Consider the following 21752-nt stretch of genomic DNA (forward strand, 5'->3'; position numbering starts at 1 on the left):
GAACAGGGGTCAGCAAATGGCTTCTGTAATGGCCCCGAGAGTAAATATTCTAGGCTGTCTGGCCCAGGAGGAAAAATCGAGCAACTATTCTCGCCAAAATGTACGTATTCTTTTTCTCCCCATTTTATATTTATACCCCCAAATGTGAAAACCATCTTTCACTTAAAGGTCCTGCAAAAATAGGGGGCAAGCTAGACCCGGCCCATGAGTCACAGTTTGCTGACTCCTGTCCTAGAAGATGCTGATAAAAGCACAAAAACACTGAAATGCAGGTGGCAGCAGAGTATGGTAGGTGAGGAAACAGAGCATGTGGATAAATTGAAACAGTGTAATAAGTTCTCGAATCCTTGGGGACTAATTTTGTTTGGTGGCCGTGGTATGTATTTGCATGTTTAAGATCATCCATCTATTTGGAAAGTAGCAAAGGTTAGTATTTCCAGGCCAGAGAAATTTATGAGTCCATGAGGTCCTAAGCCAAAATGGGGTGGGAAAAGAAAATTGTGACCAAGAAATAAGTGCTGTAATCTGCGAATGGATTATTCGATATTTCTGAGGTCTTATTTAATAGTCTGGAACTTCATCCCACTGACAAGTGTGCTAATATCCAAGGCCAAGAGCCTGGCCTGAGAAGAGGGCCTGCAAGGTAACTGTGGTTGTCGTAATGATCTTGTAACAACAGTGCGGCTGCAGCTCCATGGGTTCAAAATGCAAGTACCCACCTATGTTTCCAATCAACAGTTTGGAAATGAGAGCCTTAGTAACCCTGAGGGATTTTAGTGCTAACAGTCATGAGTTCTATCTATGCCTCTAGGTAGGACCTCCAATGAGTAATGGTAAGGCCTCTATCTTGAATCTGTCAACCAAATGTCAAATAAATCCCCTAGTTCGTCTATCTGTCTTAATTTTGATTCAACATGAAGAGAACAACTACAGAACTTTTTCTTCTGTGTGTGCTGAAAGCTATATGGTGAAAAGAGTGCCACAACTTTCATTCTGGGGCTATGTATGCAATATATACTCAGGGGTACAAGGTGGAAAGAGTGCAAACCGCGGGGCTTGGTGGCTCAGCCTGTAATCCCGTGCTTTGGGAGGCCGTGGTGAGTGAATTGCCTGACCCCGCGGGTCTTGAACCTCATCTTGGCAACTTGGCAAGACCTCATCTCTACAATAAATCAAAAATTATCTGGGCGTGGTAGTACGAGCCTGTAGTTCCAGCTACCTGGAAGGCTGAGACGGAAGGATCACCGGAGCTCAGCAGGTCAAGGCTGAGGTGGCTGGGAGCGTGCCACTGCACTCCAGTCTGGGCGACAGAGTGAGACTCAATTCAAAAAAAACAAAACAAAACAACCTAGGATTCAACCCCAAGCCAAGACAGGCATGGATGTGAATAATCCTGGCTGTGTGCTCCTGAACAAGCTAACATTGCCTGCTTTCCTTACGTGTCACATGTTTTGAGGATTACCTGCAGTAAGGCATACAAAGTGCAGGACAATATCTGGTAGAATTGTTGTTCATTACAACTTAGTTCCTGTGCCTTTTACAAAAAAACTCCATACTCTATTGCTCTAAGATCGCTGATTTCTGAAAATAGAAAAAAGTCTGCCCAAACTAATGGTCATGTTAAATGACAGACAATAAAACTGGTCCAGTTTATTGAATCAGGTGGAAGTGAATCCACCTGTGGCAGATAGAAATCCTTCAGAGGTATATGGCCCAGTGTGAGGAGCTTCTGGTAGATTACACCAGAGGAGATTTGTGGTCTTGTGTTTTTCCAGCAAAGTTTTCGTTCACATGTAGTTGAGAGGGAACTACTTATGCTCCTGCAATTTACTTTAATTCTGGAGTTCCCCTTTTAGCTGCTGGTCAAAAAAGTACTCACAAAGTTTTTAACAGCAGTAAAGAGAGAGAGGAGGAGGAGGAAGAGGAGAAGAAGGAGAAGGGAAAGGAGCAGGAGAGAGAAGGCATAGATATCCCAGTATCCTTTTCCATGGTAAATTAGCATTCCCTGGAACTCTTTTGCTTTGGCTCTTAGAATTTACAGTGTGCCAATAGAGGTAAACAACAAGACTCATTGTTTACCTCAGAGGATAAAATATAACAAACTCTCCATTTACCTATAGACACTCCTCAGAAAAGACTTAGGTACCAGCAAGAAGAGTAACCAATGTCCAACTACATCCAGACCCTGGAGAAGAGGAATCACGTATTCCTCCCCACTAGATGCCCAGCCTAGCACAGTGACTGCTGTATAACACATTTAAATGTTTGTGGAACAAATACTGAATTTAAAACGGTGAAAAAGAAAACTGCAGATCTCTCACATGAATATGAATTCCACCCGAGCCTCAAAAATGCAACCTTTTTGTATAAATATAAGAATATTTTCTTAAAACTTGGAACTAATATTTACTGGTGGCTCCCAACCCTTTTCAAGGACAGAACATTTTGATAGTCGCTCTAAATTTTTCACCTTCAGAGAATGACTGGTGAGTATATGCAGTGGCCTAGTGCTGGTGGTTACCCAAAGGTTTGGAGCCATGGTTTATTCTTTGAATCAGTGCTCCCCTACTGCGTGAGGGAACCTATGTCAGAATCTTCTGGGAGATCTTGAAGGAAGCACCTAGCCCCACTGAATAAGAAAACTGGGGATGGGACAGTAGGGAATGGGAAACAAGCATGGATATTTTTAAAAAGCTTCCTTAGAATTCAAATGCACCCATGAACTCGACTTCCTGCCGAAAATGACCACTATTGGCCTTTTCCACTCATTCTTCACAACAACCCAGTGAAATAGTTACTGTTACTGTTGAGGAAACCAAGGCTCAGTGAGGAGCCTGGGTTGAGTTGATGTAGAATTCATATTCCTATGGGGGACCTGCAGTGTTCCTTTTTGCTACTTTGAATTTAAGAACTGTTCCAATAGGAATCCCATCATTCTACCCAATACCCTACAGGCAAGGAACCTAACCTGCTGGAATAACTTATGAAACTACTGCCATAAGAAACCCATTCACAATTATTTTTTAAAAATCATCTAAGTACTTCTTTAAAAGGATAACTCTAAACTTACCTGGATAAAAGAACTTATACTACTACTAATAAAAATGCTCTAGAGAATAGGTTTTGATGATGATTTTAAACAATACACACAAAATAAAAGGTTAACTTGCATATGCTAATTGTTTGGCCTTGGGGAAGTTACTCAACTTGCCTAGGACTCAGTTTCCCTGACTATAAAGATTCAAATAGTAATACTGACTGCCCCACAGAGGGGTTGTGAAAACTGAACGAAACAATGCCCATGAAGAGACTGGCCCACAGTAAGGGCCCCATAAATTTAGTTGTTGTTGTTCGTATTGTTATTATTTTGAAATATTTTTGATTTATCCTTCACCAAATGTACTTTGCTTGATAGCAATCCCAGGAGACGAAAGTAAAACTAAGCAGGAACTGAGTTTTTCTACCCCAAACTTGAGCTCCTCAAAGGTATATGTAGGACATCTCCACATCTATGCTCTGAGATAAGAAAACAGCTGTAAAAAGTGGTCAGCCTGAAATCCCAGCACTTTGGGAGGCTGAGGCAAGTGGATTGCCTGAGCCTGAGGGTTCGAGACCAGCCTGGGCAACTTGGCAAGACCTCGTCTCTCAATTTAAAAAAAAAAAAAAAAATTAGCTGGGCATGGTAGTGTGTGCCTGTAGTTACAGCTACTTGGAAGGCTGAGGTAGAAGGATTGCCAGAGCCCAGCAGGTCAACACTGGGGTGGCCGTGAGCGTGCCACTGCACTCCAGACTGGGTGATGAAGTGAGACTCCTACTCAAAAAAAAAAAAAAAAAAAGATTGTTCCAAAGGAGAAATGGCCCAGTTGTTTAGATATCTGCCCTGTCCCATAATGCGAATGATGAAACGAATAATCTTTTAGTTCCTCTTCAGAGAGAGGCCTGGACAGCTTAAGTCAGACATGCAGACCTGATGAGGATTCCAGTCGCTGTCAAAAATGACCACCGTATCAGCTGCCTGAAGATTTAAGCCCAGGCCTCCAGCTCTTGTGCTCAGCAAGAAAATGAAATACTGGGACCCAGGTTCATTGAATTTCTTCAGCAAAGCAGCACGATCTTCAGACTTGGTGGTGCCTGAGGGAATCAGAAGAATAAATTTGCCAATTAACTCCTGTTTGAAAATGGTATACGACTAGACAAAAAGGCCTGCTTCCTTGAGAAACACCCCCAGACTCCTTGTAACATTGGTGAGATAATCCCCCAGGGCTTTGTACTTTTGGAAAGAACTTTGAACATTTTGCAATTAGAGAGAGAGAGTGAGTGCTTTTAAACATTTCTGGCTGGGCACTTTTGCAACTTTACAAATTTTACAACATTTTTACTCTAACCTACAACTTAATAAAAACATTTTCTGGATTTGTTTCTTTGCTTTAAAACACCAAATAGTTTTAAAAACTCTCACACAATTATTATAATCTAAAACAATTATTATAATGCCTAAAGCAACTCTGCCAATAGGCATTAGAGTGAAAATTTATTTATGCCAAGAGAATAGAAACAGGAGTAAAATTGATTTCTATGACTTTAGTGTTTGGATTGCTACTGACTGTGGTCTTGTTGGTAAAATCATAAAATGTGAATGGAATATTTTTATCCTTGTTAGCAAGACTTAAAGTCACAATAATAATAATTATTATATATACACATATATTATCTATATATTATTATATATATTATATATATATAATCTCTTAGTCTGTTTCTTATGATAACATTCTGCTCTGTTGAATTCAAAGCATATTTAATTAAAACCAATTAAACAGAGCGGCATGTTATACACCTGGGGGTGGTTCACTCCGTGGAGTCTGACGAGGCTCAAAACAGTGAATAAACAGAGAGGACCAAACCCCAGAGTTTGGTGCTCACTTTAGGGCATACTTACATCTCAAATGACCACTCAATCACATAGTATGTATTTTAATAAATTTACCCGGCTATTTCACGAAATGCATTGTGGAGGGGAAAAAAGAACCCTGCCACTATCCCATTTGAATATATTTCACCAGATTTAGATGCTGAGTTCTGAAAAAGATTTTAGGCTATTGGGAAATATATACATATGCTACATGATAGTCCCTGACTGGCCAGTATACAAATATTATTTCTACGTATTCTTTTTTTTTTTTTGAGTTGGAGTCTCACTCTGTCACCCAGGTTGGAGTGCAGTGGCACGCTCACAGCCACCACAGCCTCAACCTACTGGGCTTAGGCGATCCTTCCACCTCAGCCTTCCAAGTAGCTGGAACTACAGGCATGCGCCACCATGCCTGGCTAATTTTTTGGTTTATCGTAGAGATGAGGTCTCGCCAAGTTGTCCAGGCTGGTCTCAAACCCGTGGGCTCAGGCAATCTTCTTACCTCGGCATCCCAAAGTGCTGGGATTATAAGTGTGAGCCACTATGTCCAGCCCTACATGTTCTTTTTTTAAAAGGTGAAAATATACTAGCAATTTATTTCATTGAATTAAAATATTTAAGTAGCTATACCTAATGAAATTAATTTACTATGAGGGTCAAGTTCTCAAAAATGGGGGGAATATCAAATACCTTCCTGAGGAAGGGAAAAAAAATCAATTCCTTGTATAGACCAAATAGGAATTAGAAACAAGGGGTTGAAGGGTCTCTCCTCATTTAATGAAGCAATAATCTTTAGACTCAATTTACTTTCTAAATTAGATTTTGACTTTAGTGGACTGGTCAAATCCTGACATGATGAACTGCCCAAATTTAGATTTTGGAGGAAGGGCACTAAATGTGCTTTGTTGAGTGAGGTTTCAGACATGTGGAGATCTTTTTTTCTTTTATTTTCAGAATTGGCTTTCTGAAATCATGGTGAGCTATTTGTTCATGATGGTAATGGAAGACATGCCATGACACCTTCTCGCTATATCATCTCTTCAGCTACAATAATTAAAAAAAAAAGACTCACATGGATTAATGGTTCACATATATATCTTCTGCCTTAAACTGAATGAGAAGCCACAGCGATAAAGAAATATTTCTAAAATGGGGAAAAAAGGAGCTCCCAGAGATAATGACATCTGTTTTCTAACAGCGGGGTACAAAAACTCTGCATTGAGACTCTGAGGGTAGAAGTTCAATGGTTTTTATTAACTGAAAAATAATCAGTTAATGAACATGTATATTAAGATACAAATAAAACTAATTAGGGGATATGCCTACTGGGATGAAATAAACCTAAGTACAAAATAAAGTACTGCAAAACAAAAGGAATATCAAAATTCCTTGATCAAAGGAGTTTTCAGGTCTTATGACAGATACATCAAGCAAACAGACCAACAATATATCTGGTGTGTATTTAAACTGTATAAATAGTTAAGAACTTGACAAATTACAAAAACAAACAAAAAAGATTCCATCAGCTTTCACACACAGTTATGGTATTTCTTACTACAAGGTTCAGAATTTGCGGGACTACAATTTCCATTAGTCAAAGACTCTCAAGTCAAGATCTTTTCTGTTCATCAGCAATCTTTTTGACATTGTTTGGCAAAATTCAAACTTCCACGTTAGAGTTTATTCAAAGACAAATGCTCCTTGCAAATGGCACAGAATTTAATCACTCAACACTAATACCAGTTTTATGGTTTTTCAGACTTTGATATAGAACAAACCAATTATAAGAATACAATTAATAGCAAGGGCAACTGTGTTGAAAATTACAGAATTGACAGAAGGAACACACTGCCAGACTTGCATGACTACTAATTTAACTTAGTTTCAGCTGCTTTGGGAAAATTGTTGTCTTCTGGGAGAAAACTTCACCACTTGCTCCCATCCAAAAATCACTTCTATGGAAAACAAATACTATAATGAAGTATTAGCTACATCTATTCATGCAACCATAATCTTTGGAGAAAAAATTTGTTTAGCATTCATCAAGTGATTTTTTTTTCCTCTGAAGTCAAAATCTGAAATATCAAATGCAGCAATGAAAATCTGAAGTCATTTTAACAATCGGGTAATGGGGGTGTGGGGTAGTGGGAGGTACAGTTGGAAGCGTATGTATATTGATTGTCCATCAATTCTGTCCACCCCCAAAATAAATGGCTGCTGCTTCTTATGGAAAGAAGTCTGTATAGCCTTCTCAATTGCATCTGTGACATTTTATGTAACTTGCTTGACTATCTCCTTCAACCTCATGGTGAAAGATCTGGGATCAGGAACAGTGAGTGGTTTATTCACCTCGTATCTCTAGTGCCTGGTCATTTTAAATTAATCATTTAAAACATTTTAAGTAAGTCCAAACTCATCCTTTAAATGCTATAGACAGAGAAGCAACTTGTATTTTCGGAGATGAGGTATAGATTGTTGGATGTGCTGAAACTGAGCTAATGTGGAATCAGAGAGATCCGATTTAGAACATGGCTTCACCATTTATCTTTGTTTTCTAACTGTTAAGTGGGGGATCATAACGGTATGTTGGTAAACAGGAACAACAGCACATTATTTATTGAGAAAAATCAACAATGGACACAAAGTGCTTTCCCTAGTGTCCCACATGTAGTAGGTGCCCCATAAATGTTACCTGCCATGACTATTATTATTGAAAACAATAAGGACAGCAGCAAACAGACTATTAAAGAGAATCTCTCAGGCTGGCAGGAAATCATTAGAGCGATTTGTTTTAGTTCTGAAGATTCAAATATTCCAATGTAGTAGTCCTCAGAGAGTTGAGATTCAAAATGACGTGTTACAGTGTAGCAAATAATAGTTATGTAGGACACCTGTGGGGGGCTGTCAACTTGGGGAGAATAAATCCTGGCTGCTGCTCACCTGAATAGCAGGCAAAGGAAGGTTTATCTTTTGAAGAAAGAAAGCATAACTTTCCCCTGCCAGGGGGCAGAGGTCAAGTCAAAGGAGAAGACACTGTAGAGGAGATTTGCCAAAGAAGACCAACTATAGATACTATGGTTGTATTTATGAATTCAGAATTAATATTTCCTTCACCATTCTTTGATTTCCAGTGACTTTGGAGGGGAGAGGTAAAAGGGTTTTAAATAATCAAGGCTGTCAGATAGTATAATTAATTTAAAAACTAATAGTACTCTAAGAGGCAGACCATAAAGAGAATTCACCTAAAAACTTGAGTAAGAGAATGTATGGCAAGTTTGAGTTTGGTATATATCCAATTATATATACAAGGGCAAAAGGGAAAAAATATGTTGGACTGAAAATAAAGTCTTTTAATGGAACATAAACTTTAAATATCATTCAACAATAATATGAATGAATACTGCATTAGACAAAAACTGGCACTAGTAGTACTCTACTCTTTTGTACTCAGGGATTAAACAGCATCCAGGTTGTCAGTTAGCTCTTATTTCTACTTAACACTCTTTGAATGCTATATTTATTCCCCGCCATAGTGTAAAAACTTTGACATTTTTGATCTCTAATATATTATAACTGGTATCCAAGTCATAATGTAATTTAGGGAATATCCCTAATATCAGATTTTCTTCCATTCATATTTTTTCTTACTAATTTTTAGGACATGGTATATATATTTCACTCTTAAAATCAGGCAAATATGTTACATAGCTTGCAAAATCCAGGAAATAATGGAGTCGTATCTCTTAACAATATAATATATTGAAATGTCTTATTAAGAAAAAGAGAGAGGCTTTAATGATAATTTAATACAACCTCAAATGAATGATTACAATATACAGAACAGAAGTGACATAGCCTTTATTCCCTTAAAATATGACTTAACAGAAAAAGTTAAAAGCTTGTCAACATATCCTATATGACACATTGGTACAATCAATTCTAGAAGGGAGGGATGGGTGCGGTGGCTCATGCCTATAATCCCAGCACTTTGGGAGGATTGCCTGGGTTCAGAAGTTTTAGACCAGCCTGGACAACATGGTGAGACCTCATCTCTACAAGAAATAAAAAAAAATTAGCTGGGCTTGGTGGTGCATGTCTGTTGTCCCAGCTACTTGGCAGAAGGATCGCATGAGCCCAGCAGGTCAACGTTGTGGTAGCTGTGAGTTTGCCACTGCACTCCAGCCTGGGTGACAGAGTAAGACTTTGACTCAAGGAAAAAAAAAAAAAGAGTAAGAAGGATTTGAAATTTTTAATTTAGTTTTAATTTAATTTTGGTATTCATAGTAGTTCTCAATTAATTTTTGTTGGTTTGTATGTGGGATATGCAGCTTGTGCAAATGATGTCAGCTTAGTTAAAGCTTAAGAATGTAAAAGATTGCTATTTAAAAAAATCCCATATACAGGATTGGATATTACACAGCCATAGAGAAGAACAAAATTATGAACTCTGCGGCAACTTGGATGGACTTAGAGTCTATAATACTGAGTGATCTATCACAGGAACAAAGAACTGAGTACTACATGTTCTCACTTATAAGCAGAGCCTGAATAATTATCATAATACTACAAGAAAGGGATTTGCAAGGAGGGGGGATGCACTTAATCAATAAGGGTGAAGTCGGGACCAAAGTGAGCCCCAAACTTTACCTGTTCATTTGTATACCTAACCCTGAATTGTTCCCCACATCTATAAGAAAAAAAAAGCTGCTATCTAGAAAAACTGTACCCTACCCACTAGTTTCTTTAATTTTACCCCTTCTTTTTGGCTGAGATTGAAGCCAAGTGCCACGATCCCTTCATTTTCAGTAGCATGGCTTCTAAGCCTAATACTTTATACACTTACCATCAAGTCGCAGGTAAAGAAAGTTCCGAAAAGCAAAGTAATCCTCCATGATGGTCATGAGAGACGTCATCTGGCAGAAAAGCAGCACTCGGTGATTAGTCGCTCTCAGTTTTGGCAGAATACGATCAAGTAGCTCAAACTTTCCTGAGGCCCGATACAGCTCAGCCCTGAACCCCAAAATGCAAAACAAGAAGACAGTATTACTGCTGTCTTCTCAAAAGATCCAGCATTGCTTTGATTTTCACATAGTGCCTTGTACATAGTAAACATTCAGTGAGTAACTCAGAAATGAAAGAATGAATATCAGCTTCAAAGTATGAGACTATTTAGTAGAAAAATAAAATATGCGCATATAAACCCCACAAAGACTGCATTGTATTTGCTAGGTATGATGACAGATTCTAGAAAGAAAAAGAAACTCTCATGTTTCCAATACTTCACAGTCTTTCTCTCTCACGCACACATATACACATATATATGTCATATTTATTGAAATCTCTGCTTATTAAACATATAGAATTCTTAATTAAGGGCACTTAAGATTCATTTAGTACTTAATGAGGACCTACTATGTACCAAGCACAATTTTGGATGTGAATGATGATAAGCAAAATAGAGTTTGCCTTTAAAATGGATAGCTACAAATTCTGATAAGTACCATAAAGAAAAATAGCAAATTGCAGTGAGAGAACTCATAGCAACACATGATAGATATCTCCTTTAGATCAGAACAGGGTTTGGCAAACTTTGGCTCTGGCCAGCCACCTGTTTGTGTAAATAAAGTTATTGGAATACAGCCAGCTCACTCACCCACCTCGAGCTGCTTTTGTGCTAGAGTAGTTGAGTTGAGCAGCTGTGGCAGAGACTTTATGGCCCAGAAACAGTTGAAAATATTTCATATCTGGCCTTTTACAGTAAAAGTTTGTTACCATTGGTTTACAGTGTCAGAGGCGACCTCCCTGAAGAGATAACATTTTAGCTAAAACCTGAAATAATTATTTTTGTAAAAAGCATTCAGGTGAAGAATGGGGGCGGGGGGGGGGGGGGAGAGAAGAAGAGATTCCAGGGAAAGGAAAGAGCACACACAAAGGCCCCAAGGGGTAAAGAGGAAAAAAAGGTGGGTGTGGCTTAAACAGAAGAGAGGAGAGAATATGGAGAGATGAGGAGAGGTACAAGGGTAGTGTGGGAACAGAGACGGCAGGACTCTATTAGCTGCAGTGATTGTGCTAGTTTCAGTATGATGGAAAGTCACTGATGGATTTTAAATGGGAGTGGTGAGGGCTGGCATATCTTTTTACGGACACCATGAATAGCCTGAGGAAGGGACAAGAGTTCTGACCTATTGTAGCAGTATAAGAATGAAATGGGGAGGATTCTAGGATATAGAGAGGGGCTAAAGTAAGGCCTTTATCATCTATAATTCATTACTTTTATCAAGAGGACCATGTAATAGTATTAAAACTTAATTTTAGGTGATGTTGTTTGGAAAATTCACCAGTGCATATGCAGTCTATAACACTGAAATGTATCATTTGGTAGTTGACTTTCTGACACGAAATGTGCTATTTCCAACAGACATATTTTCCTGGTCTTTCTTTCTTTCTTTTCTTTTCTTTTTTATTATTTTTGAGTTGAGGTCTCACTCTGTCACCCAGGCTGGAGTGCCATGTCACAATCACGGCTCACCACAGCCTCAACCTCTTGAGCTCAGGTGATACTTCCACCTCAGTCTCCCAAGTAACTGGTACTACAGGTGCTTGCCACCACCTCTGGTTAACTTGTTGATTTTTTGTAGAGGCGAGGTCTTGTTATGTTGTCCAGGCTGGTCTCAAACTCCTGGGCTCAAGGAATCCTCCTGCCTCTGCCTCCCAAAGTGCTGGGGTTATAGGCATGAGTCATCATGCCCAGCCAAAGACACATTTTCAAATGTTTATCTTTCCTATACCCATCTCCTGCTTTGAGAATTGTCCTCCAAATACCCCCTGCAGTTGTGTTTTCAACGCACAACCCTGGCCAAGCTGATGGGAGCAGGAGTGACCATAGAACCCAGAGGAAAGAGAGGGAAAAAGAAGTAGGAAGAGCTTAGTGGTACTGCTTCTAGATGGGTTCCAGTCTGTGATTCATAACCCAGTGACACTGTCTGCCCTCGGATCCAAGAATGACACCTATATCCTAATAAGAAATCTTTAAAATTTGTAAAACATGAGAAACAAAGACTTTCTGTCAATGCAACATTCATTTTTTGTTGTTGTTGCAAAGCAAGATTCTCTCCAATATCCATTGCTAATGAAAAATGTTTCTTTTACAGACCATACTCCGACAAATGACTATAAAATTGTACACATTCACAACAGATGAGACAGTTCCTCTCATGCATGTTAATGTCAAATATCAATGTGAAATTTAATAAGATAAATTCTCTTCAATCCCAAGCTACACTTTTGATTATAAGTAACAACCCTTTGAAGCTTCAACATTTTTAGAACACTAGGATACTATTAAGTCCATTAAATGAGATCTATGTCCTTTGAATAGCCACTTGCTCAGGGTGAGTAGTAATTTATGCCAGTAAAGTAAAAAAGAATGCTGATATCATTTTGGTTAACAACTTCTGTACCGCCACAGAGGAGCATGAAGGGCTGAGAAGGCTGGAAATAAGTATTTGTATGGTAAGAAACAATGAAGAGAGAAAGAGGTTAGGTAAGATCAACAACGTTATTTTTTTGAAGAAAAAAATAAGATTTACCCATTGATGACTCCATTTGAATAGCCCAGATGTTCAGCAAAGGATTCCTTTAAAAGAAGAGAAGAAAATCATTTCTTTTTTTTCTTTAAATTTTTATTTTATTTTAAAGATGGGGTACAATTCAGGGTCACAAAGTCATTTCTTTAGAATAAAAGTATTAACTTAATGATAACTTTCAGTGAGGTTATCCTATCTATTTTGAGAGTACAGTTAAAACAAACAAAATACTTAATGACTGAGCATACTCATTATAGAAGGAACCAGAAACTCAGAGTCTTGAGTTCAAACTTTTGTTCTACCAGAAATACATCCTGTGAGTTGTTTCAGGTTTCTGGACCCTCATACTTAGATGCCACGGTTAGTTCACTGATTAAACAGTGATGGAACATCCACTGGTCCAAAACTGAGACAGTAGTTGTTTCTGGGGAGCCACGCTCAACAGTATCTACCCTCAAGGGGCTCAGAAGAAGAGCTCAATACAAGCAAGTTAGTTAATATGTAAGCATAAGTATTCATATTGTGTAAATATTTAGTCATAAAAATAATGGCAATTGTATAATACAAAGTAATTCTTAGTTGGATGAAATCCTAATTTCCTTCTCACATTGTGCTTTTCTGTATTATAAATAAGGTCCTAAATGTACACTACTCATCAGTGTCTGGCTTCTACTTTTAGAACACAGAACTTGATTCCATAATTCCCTCTTGTTGATACAGAGGGAGAGATATGAGGGGGGACTCCCCAAAATGGAATTATTTTGAAGGGCGGGCCCTTTGTACCAGCTAGTGCTGTTGTATGAGGCTGTATCCGGCTTTGGTGAATTTTTTTTTGAGATTCTCTCAATGCATTTGCCCATTTAATTTTTTTTTCTTTTTTTCTTTTTTTTTTTTTTTTTAGTTGGAGTCTCACTCTGTCGCCCAGACTGGCCACCGCAGCCTCGACCTGCTGGGCTGTGGCGATCCTTCCGCCTCAGCCTTCCAAGTAGCTGGAACTACAGGTGCGTGCTACCACACCCGGCTAATTTTATTTATTTATTTATTGTAGAGATGAGGTCTCACCAAGTTGCCCAGGAGGGTCTTGAACCTGCAGGCTGAGGCAATCCACTTACCTCAGCCTCCCAAGGCGCAGGAACTACAAGCTGAGCCACCGAGCCTGGCTGCATTTGCCCATTTCATGATAGACGATTTACTAGTACACCTGCCCACACCACCCTGAGTGTTCAGCAGTTTTTTAAATTGTTGTTTGCTTGCTTTTACCAAAAACAGCATCATGCTTGTGTCCTACCCTCCTTATTCACTTGATCTTGACTTGAGAGACTTTTCTTGTTCCCCGAGGTGAAAAAAGTCCTCAAAGGAAAATGTTTTGCCGATGTGGAAGAGGTGAAACAAAAAAATGGCAGAAGCACTAAAATAAGGCATCAAAATCGACAAGTTCAAAAATGCTTTCAGCAGTGGAAAAAGAGACTCGATAGGTATACTGCATCAAACGTAGAGTACTTTGAAGGTGACTGAAATATAAACATGTAAGAATAAATTGCTTGTTTTGTATGTATGTGTCCCTCCTCATATATGACTGTTATCCATGTGATCTCTCCATTCCAATTTTATGGGAATGGAGATGATTCATGGGGATGGAAAGCAAGTCACCCCTTCACATTAGCCACCAGCTGTGTCCCTTTTCTATTTTCCCTCCTCCCTAGACTGCTGCAGCTTTCCCTCTAAGGGGACCAGATGTTTTCCTTTGGGCTCCACTCTACTCAGTTATACTCTTCATTTACAGTAGGTTCCAGCCTCTCAGAATGCTGCTTTGAGGCAAAATGAATGGGATGGGCAATGACCAAGACCCCAACTCCACTCATTAAACCATGCCTATGCTCCCCATTAGATTTCGTCCCTGTCTCCAAGCAGGGTTGTGAAGACCAAAGAGATGGGAGGTATACATGGATGGTGATGAAATTGGGTATCAGCCTCATTTTAAAAATACTGTTTTCATTTCTCTAGTTTGAAGATCCCCAGGGAGGCAGTGAGACCAACTTTGAGACTGAGCTTCTGGCATGATTTAATATGAACAAAGGTGTATGACAAACAAAAAGCAGCAAAGGCAGTTGCACACACTGTCTCTGATCAATAACTGTCAAGAGATTTGCCAATAACTATATGTCTCTCCTCCGTGTGTATGAATACTCTTTCCATATCCTATGTCTACGGATACTCTGCCCTACATCTATAGATATTCCCCCATGTCTATAAATACTTCCCCATATGCTTATGAATACTCCTCACTATTTTTATGAATACTCCTCTCGATGTCTATGGATACTCTCTGCTATGTCTATGGGTACCTTCCCCATGGTCTATGGATATTTTTTCCCATGTCTATACGTACTCTCCCCTACACCTAGAGAGTCTATTCTATGGCTATAGATATTTTCCCCTATGACTATGAATACTTTCCCTGTGTCTATTGCTACTCTCTCCAATGTCTATGAATACTCTCCTCTATAAATACTCTTCCTTACATCTATGGATACTTTCCCCTAGGTCTGTGGATACTCCCTTCTATGTCTATAAATACTCTCCCCTATTTCTATAAACACCCCCCACGTCTATAGATACTCTTCTTGATGTCTATGGATACTCTCTCCAATATCTATGGATATTCTTCACTATGTCTATGCATACTCCCCCATGTCTATATATATTCTTTCCTATTTCTATAAATACTCTCCCCTTGTCTATGGATACTCTCCATGATGTCTATGAATTCTCTCTCAAATGTCTACAGATACTCTTCCCTATGTGTATGCACACTATCCTCTATGTCTATAAATACTCTCCCCTATGTCTATGGATATTCTTCGTGATGTCTATGAATACTCCCCTCTATGTCTATAAATAATCTATCATATTTCTATAAATACTCCTTCCATATGTCTATGAATACTCTCCCTGATGTCTATGAATACTTTCCCCAATGTCCATTACTACTCTCCCCAATTTCAATGGATACTGTCTCCTCTATGTCTATACAGAGAGTATGTCTACGGATACTCTCTCCTGTGTCTATGAATACTCTCCCCAATGTCTATGGGTACTGTCCCTATGTCCACAGTCTCCCCTGTGACTAGAGATACTTTCCACTTTGTCTATGGATACTCTCCCCTATGGGTGTGGATACTCAATTTCTCTAGATATGTTCTCCTATGGACTTGCTTTTGCTTAAAAGCAGCATCAGGAATCTTTCCAATTCCCCAGCACTGTTTGTACAGGATTCTAGTATAGGCATAGGGTGTGCAATACACTGAACTAACAAGTGCATCTGTCAAATATAAGGGAGAGAAAAAATAAATTCAACATCAAGACTATTTCAACTCAATTTTTATTCTGTGATTAAGTCTTAATTTTCCGTAAGTTCCTATTTATTTTTCAAATAAATTGGTGCAGACATTGGAGTCCTGCAGTGATTTTCTCTGTTTCCTGTCCATTTTGCAGTAGCAAGTAGGTACTGTCCTGGGAAATAATTGCCACCAGTACCATTTGCTTCAGCAGCAACACTGAAAAATGGGAGACTACAATTGTGGCTCCTTTTCACTCCTACTCCAGTCAATTGCTCCTACTGGGGTGAAACACTGTCAATTTAGGAAACTTATTCACATGCAGTGAACAGGCTGGAAAATGTCCTCTCCCCTAAAAATAGCTTCCTAGAGACCTGAGCATCAGGATTAAAAGTACAGATTTGTCATGACAGAATCAAGAAAGAAAAAATACAAACCAAAGTAACAGACTAAAGCCAGTGTATTTTACAAAGAAAATATCTAAGGACATCTTTCTCTTTAGCAGTTACAAATACATTATTTTAATATTTGTCACAGCATCCTTCTGAAGAAGCTGAATGTAGTTATCATTATCTTCAATTTCAGAGCTCCCACCATAACAAGGTAATTCACAGTACTTTCCCAAGGCCACATAATGAGCCATTGCTTACACTGTCTCACCACTTTAAACTCTTGGTTATAAAATTCCATATGCTCAAATGCTTGGTGCCAATGTGAACCCATAACCAGGAAACTCATGTTTGTTAATTGTGTGTTTGGAGCTATCAGATCATTCCACTTCAACTTTCACAGACATGTTTTAAGCACCTGTTTGTTTTTCGTTTTCTGTATCTTGTTTTTTTTTTTAAACTAGCATTAGTATAATTAGCACAATCAGGATCAAGACACACAACACAGACTTACCTCAATGTGCTGAAACATATAAGGATGATTGCAGATTTTTCTCAACTGCATGATAGTGTTCATAAGTGTCTTAGCCCCTCCTTTCCCCTAAGGACAAATGAAAAGGGACAAACTGAACAATTTACTAATTGATCATACATTTCTAATTTTTAAAAACTAGGCTTCTTATAGAAAGGACAAAGGGCCATAGGTCTTCTCAGTAACCTATACACCTTGTGGTTCAAAGCTCCTTTAATTATATAGCAGTTTCTGAGTTTGATATAACATCTTTCTCATGATTAACTTATCCTACCCAAAAAATAAACCTTAAGGAATTATGTCCGGTTGATGGCTTTGTGGCATGATTGTCTACTTCCTAGGATTCTGGAAGACAGAAGCACAGAATGGATGTCCAAGGGGTGAAACTGGTTTTTGTTTTGAGTTGGAGTCTCACTTTGTAGCCCAGACTGGAGTGTAGTGGCCACTCCCGGCCACCACAGCCTCGACCTGATGGGCTCCAGCGATCCTTCTGCCTCAGCCTTCCAAGTAGCTGGAACTACAGGCGTGTGCTACCACACCTGGCTCATTTTTTGATTTATTGTAGAGATGAGTCTCACCAAGTTGCCTAGGCGGGTCTCAAACCCACAGGCTCAGGCAGTTCACTCACCTCAGCCTCCCAAGGCGTGGGATTACAGGCTGAGCCACTGGGCCCGGCTGTGAAACTGGTTTTTAAAACCTTCTAAAAATGCCACCTCACACTTAAGCAGAATATATTTGCTGCAGAATTGACATGATCAGAGTTAACCATTCTGGTTATATGAACATATTCCTTTTTTCTCCCTGCCCCAATGCAGTTAAGAGAATGAGAGATTTTCTTTGGCAGCTACAGTAGCTACAAAAGAGCCCCACTAATTTACTTTAACAAACCAGCGTTAACAGCCATGAGAAGACACACCACAGCACCTTAATTTGCATCATCTTCCACAACATACCTTCTTATCTTTCTCCGAACCGTCTGTGAGAAGGATCCCCTTGGCTTGCATGTGGCGATACAGAATCTTCTGCAGAGCTGACATGTCACACTTGATCACATATTCCACCTGGGGAAAAGAAAACAGTAAGTAGGCAAGAGCACTGGAGAGAAAGCGCCTGTTCTAAGAAGACTGTTGAGTTAGTGACACTCCTGGAAGCATGAAGGTATCTTTCTTTCCTCTTCTAGGATTCATGGAGTGGGGAGTGGGATAGGGGTGATCAAGAAAGATATTACTATGCTGGTGGGACTTTCGAAAGGTTATATGTAATTGAAGCTACACTTACGTTTTCTGAAATTTCTTGACTGGGTTTCAAACTTGGCAGAGAGAATGGCTTCTAAACAATTCAAATTTTAAAATGCTCAATATAGGGTACTTTAATATCATCTGCTTTCCAATTATATGCCCTTTCATATGAACAGTAAAGTATGATTAGTAAAAGCAGTAAGTGACTAGTTTCTTATGATTTTCTTTGTAAAACAATTTTTAAATGATCACATGTGGCTATTCCCAATCCTAGTCTTTTTTTTTTTGAGTTGGAGTCTCACTTTGTCACCCAGGCTGGAGTGCAGTGGCATGCTCATGGTCACCACAGCCTCGATCTGCTGGGTTCAGGCTATCCTTCCACCTCAGCCTTCCAAGTAGCTAGAACTACAGACGCATGCCACCACATCCGGCTAATTTTTGTGATTTATTTTAGAGATGAGGGCTCACCTGTTGCCCAAGCTTGGTCTCGAATCCCTGGGCTCAGGCAATCCTCTCGCCTCGGCTTCCTGAAGTGCTGGGATTACAGGCTGAGCCACCGTGCCCGGCCCAATACTAGTCTTAAAGTGAGATTTATAACATCCCTAGGGTTACTAACATTAACCTCTGCTCTTGAGAAGTGACTTAGTGAGGACAACACGTGGAGGAGAGGAATTAATCCACAACTGAACATAACCTTCCGACCATCCACAAGAAGCCAAAGTCTCCTGTGCTTCCAGTTGAAATACTGTAAAAATTCAACTTAAAACAGTTAAAGGGAATTCATGTGCACAGGGCTTTTTGCACACCTGCAATGTTTTGTCATACTATTAACGCACAAAATCCGCCTTGACTGTTTTCTATTATTGTTTTTCTTTATTAAAAAAACCCCAAGGATACAAATGTGCAATTTTCATAAATGTCAGATTAATGCCAAGAAATATACAGAAAGTGATTAAAAGTAAATCAGCAAACTGACTAATGTTTAATAAACTGATTTAAAATGATCGGGTTGTTTTCAGTTCTGAAAGTCAGGGAGAGAAGGTCACAGATGAAGAGAAGTTGAATATTCATTCAATTGTTGCTTTGGAAGGAACCTGTCAGGTCAGATAGAACCACAATTAATAGTCTTTGGCCACTTGTTTTGATGCATCAGATCAAATTAGAGAAAGACTTGCTCTTTTGCAGAAAAGTTCAGAAGAGCAAGTAACTCACCAGAAATATGTTTTTAATGACTTTCTTGGTCAGCATGGAAAAAAAAATCTCCAAGTTCAATAAAGAAGTTTGCATTTAGTGTGGGCTTTGTGTTTCAGACATCTGATCATGTTATATGTTTAAAGAATTTCTCCTTTTACTTTTTAAAAAATTGCTAATTGGCCAGGTATTGTGGCTCATGCCTGTAATCCCAGCACTTTGGGAAGATGAGGTGAGAGGACTACTTGAGCCCAGCAGTTTGATTCTAGCCTAAGCAATATAGCTAAGCCTCATCTCTACAAAAAATAAAAGCATTAGCCAGGAACGGTGGTGCATGCATGTAGTCTCAGTTACTTGGGAGGCTGAGGAGGGAGGACTGCTTGAGTCCAGAAAATCGAGGCTGCAGTAAGCCATGATCATCCACTGAACTCTGGTGTGAGCAACAGAGTGAAACCCTGACTAAAATAAATTAAGTAAGTAAGTAAATAAATAAATATCTCATTTTTTTTAGCTTCACTGAGGTATAAGTGACAAACAAAAATTGTATATATTTAAGGTATACAATGTAATGTTTTGAGATACTCATACATTGTGAAATGATTTCCACTATCCTATTTCTTTCAAGAGCTGCTAATTCTCAGCAAAATTTGATAATGGTGAAGAAAAAGATTAAACAACTTCAGACTTAACAAGTATAATGACAAAAATGACTTCAAGGACAAATATTATTGACCTCTTTCTATGTACCAGGCCCTGTGCAAGCGCTTTATATTCCTCTTCTCATTCAATCCACACAAGAACTCTATTGGGATAGTCAGTTAATCTCATTTTACAGATAAGGAATCTGAGCATTAGAGAGGTTTAGCTATTGGCCCAAAATGTTACAGCTATTCAGTGGATTTGAAACAGAGTCTACCCTTTTAAGCTCCATGCTGAGATTGACCAAGGAGACTTTCAGGTTTCCTAGATCTGCCAAGGTTCACCCCCACCTGAGCCTCCCTGCTGGTTGGTTCAAACCTTCTTGAATGCAGAAGGAATGGCTGACACTTGTGTATTAGTGCATGGCACATTCAGAATGAGGGACAGAACCCTCAACCCACGCCCCATCAGCCAGCTGCTGCTAAGGGTTGGAGGTAAAGGAGTTTGGAAAGCAGGAGGTATACATGACGATGTCATGGAGACAGAGATGCAAAGTATCCTCAAAGTGGTCAACCAGCAGAGAGGCAAGCTGCTCTCCAGGATCTGACAGCTGCTCTTGGGAGGCGAAGGCTCCCTTCTCACACGATAAGAGGATAATAGAAGCTGGTTTGATATACATGATCAAAATCATTGTCATAAGCTTCACAGCTATATTGTATATTTGCTCCTGGAAACTTCCCAAACAACTCCAAGCTGTTTGGTTTGTTTTCATACTTTTCTCCAGGGCTAGGATGTCTTTAGTCTTGGCATCCCTTTCTAAAACCTATTCTACCTTGAGGGCTCTTTATAACATCTTCCCCTATCAGCCAACGTAACTTTCCCTTTCATTTTTCTCAAACAAAGTTGGTCAGTAAGCTTTCTGGATGGCATTCCTTTATCAGGAAGACATGCTAAAGCATATTTTCCCAATATATGTCTGTATACTTATTTACAAATTACTATATGTGTGCACTAATATTAATGTCTCAAGATACACGTTTATTTTGGGACATGGGTAAATGTTAAAGGCAGTTGATTTACATGCACATTTCAAGGTACCAATTTGGTGATACCTAGTACTTTTGGCCAATTCCAAGCCAATTACTCCATGGTGCAGCTGATGAAAACCCATGTTAGAAATGAGAGAAGAGGCGGGATGGCCTTTTCTCCTTTGTTCTTCTATGCTTACATGATTCACCTTGTTTTCAACCTGTACTCCTTTGAAGAATCCTTTTAAGCCCTTCGAGGGACCAGAGGTGTTAGTTCAGTTACAATCAGATCATACTAAATCCCCTTATCTGGGTACAGAGAAACGCATAATACCTCACCACAGGTAGAAAGTAAATGAACCAGGTGGAAAGAATGAATGGGCTGTCAGATGCTCTGGGTGATGAAGGTCCTCTCTCATGCTTCCCCTGGGGATAACCTATACAGTCTATTCCTGGCACATGACCGACTTTCTGACATACATACATACCTACACGTGGGTACTGGTGCCAATCTTTATGGTAAATATTAATAAAGGGTTTTTTAATATTTAAGAGAAAAACAAATATACACTGTTGGTCTAATGTCATCCTGCGCTCCCAGTAGATTACTAGTAAGCACCCCTCTCACAACACATCCATGTGTGCACCCTGGAGACCTCTGCCTTAAAAAAGCTGAGTGTTGACTAGGTCACTCATTCTGATGAGCTATATGATGTTGCCTTCATTGCCAAACTGTTATAGAGTGTGAGTAGATCTCATCTCCATAGCCAAGACTGCTGACCTCTCACACTTGTCTCGCATTGCTGGGGAAGCCCCTGCACATTCCACCCAGTCTGAATGCAGTACAATGCACAGAACAGTCAGTCCATAGGTACAGGTTAAGAAAAGGGACGGACTGA

At 39.3% G+C, this 21752-nt stretch overlaps 1 protein-coding gene across 4 annotated transcripts in view; it reads right to left on the reverse strand.

The window, feature by feature from the left end:
• The window catches only part of SMARCA2 (SWI/SNF related, matrix associated, actin dependent regulator of chromatin, subfamily a, member 2), a 193369-nt gene that overhangs the window by 88818 nt on the left and 82799 nt on the right, over positions 1-21752 (reverse strand). For all 4 annotated transcript variants that reach the window (XM_021714086.1, XM_021714085.1, XM_008061339.2 and 1 more), the window contains 5 exons: positions 17711-17818; positions 16740-16826; positions 12502-12548; positions 9756-9922; positions 3968-4131 (listed from right to left, as the gene is read on the reverse strand). In XM_021714086.1, the coding sequence (XP_021569761.1) occupies positions 3968-4131; positions 9756-9922; positions 12502-12548; positions 16740-16826; positions 17711-17818 (573 nt within the window). The remainder of the gene's footprint in view (positions 1-3967; positions 4132-9755; positions 9923-12501; positions 12549-16739; positions 16827-17710; positions 17819-21752) is intronic.

The sequence above is a fragment of the Carlito syrichta genome, unplaced genomic scaffold, assembly GCF_000164805.1.
Source record: "Carlito syrichta isolate Samal-C Ts95f unplaced genomic scaffold, Tarsius_syrichta-2.0.1 Scaffold305211, whole genome shotgun sequence".
Lineage (NCBI taxonomy): Eukaryota > Metazoa > Chordata > Mammalia > Primates > Tarsiidae > Carlito > Carlito syrichta.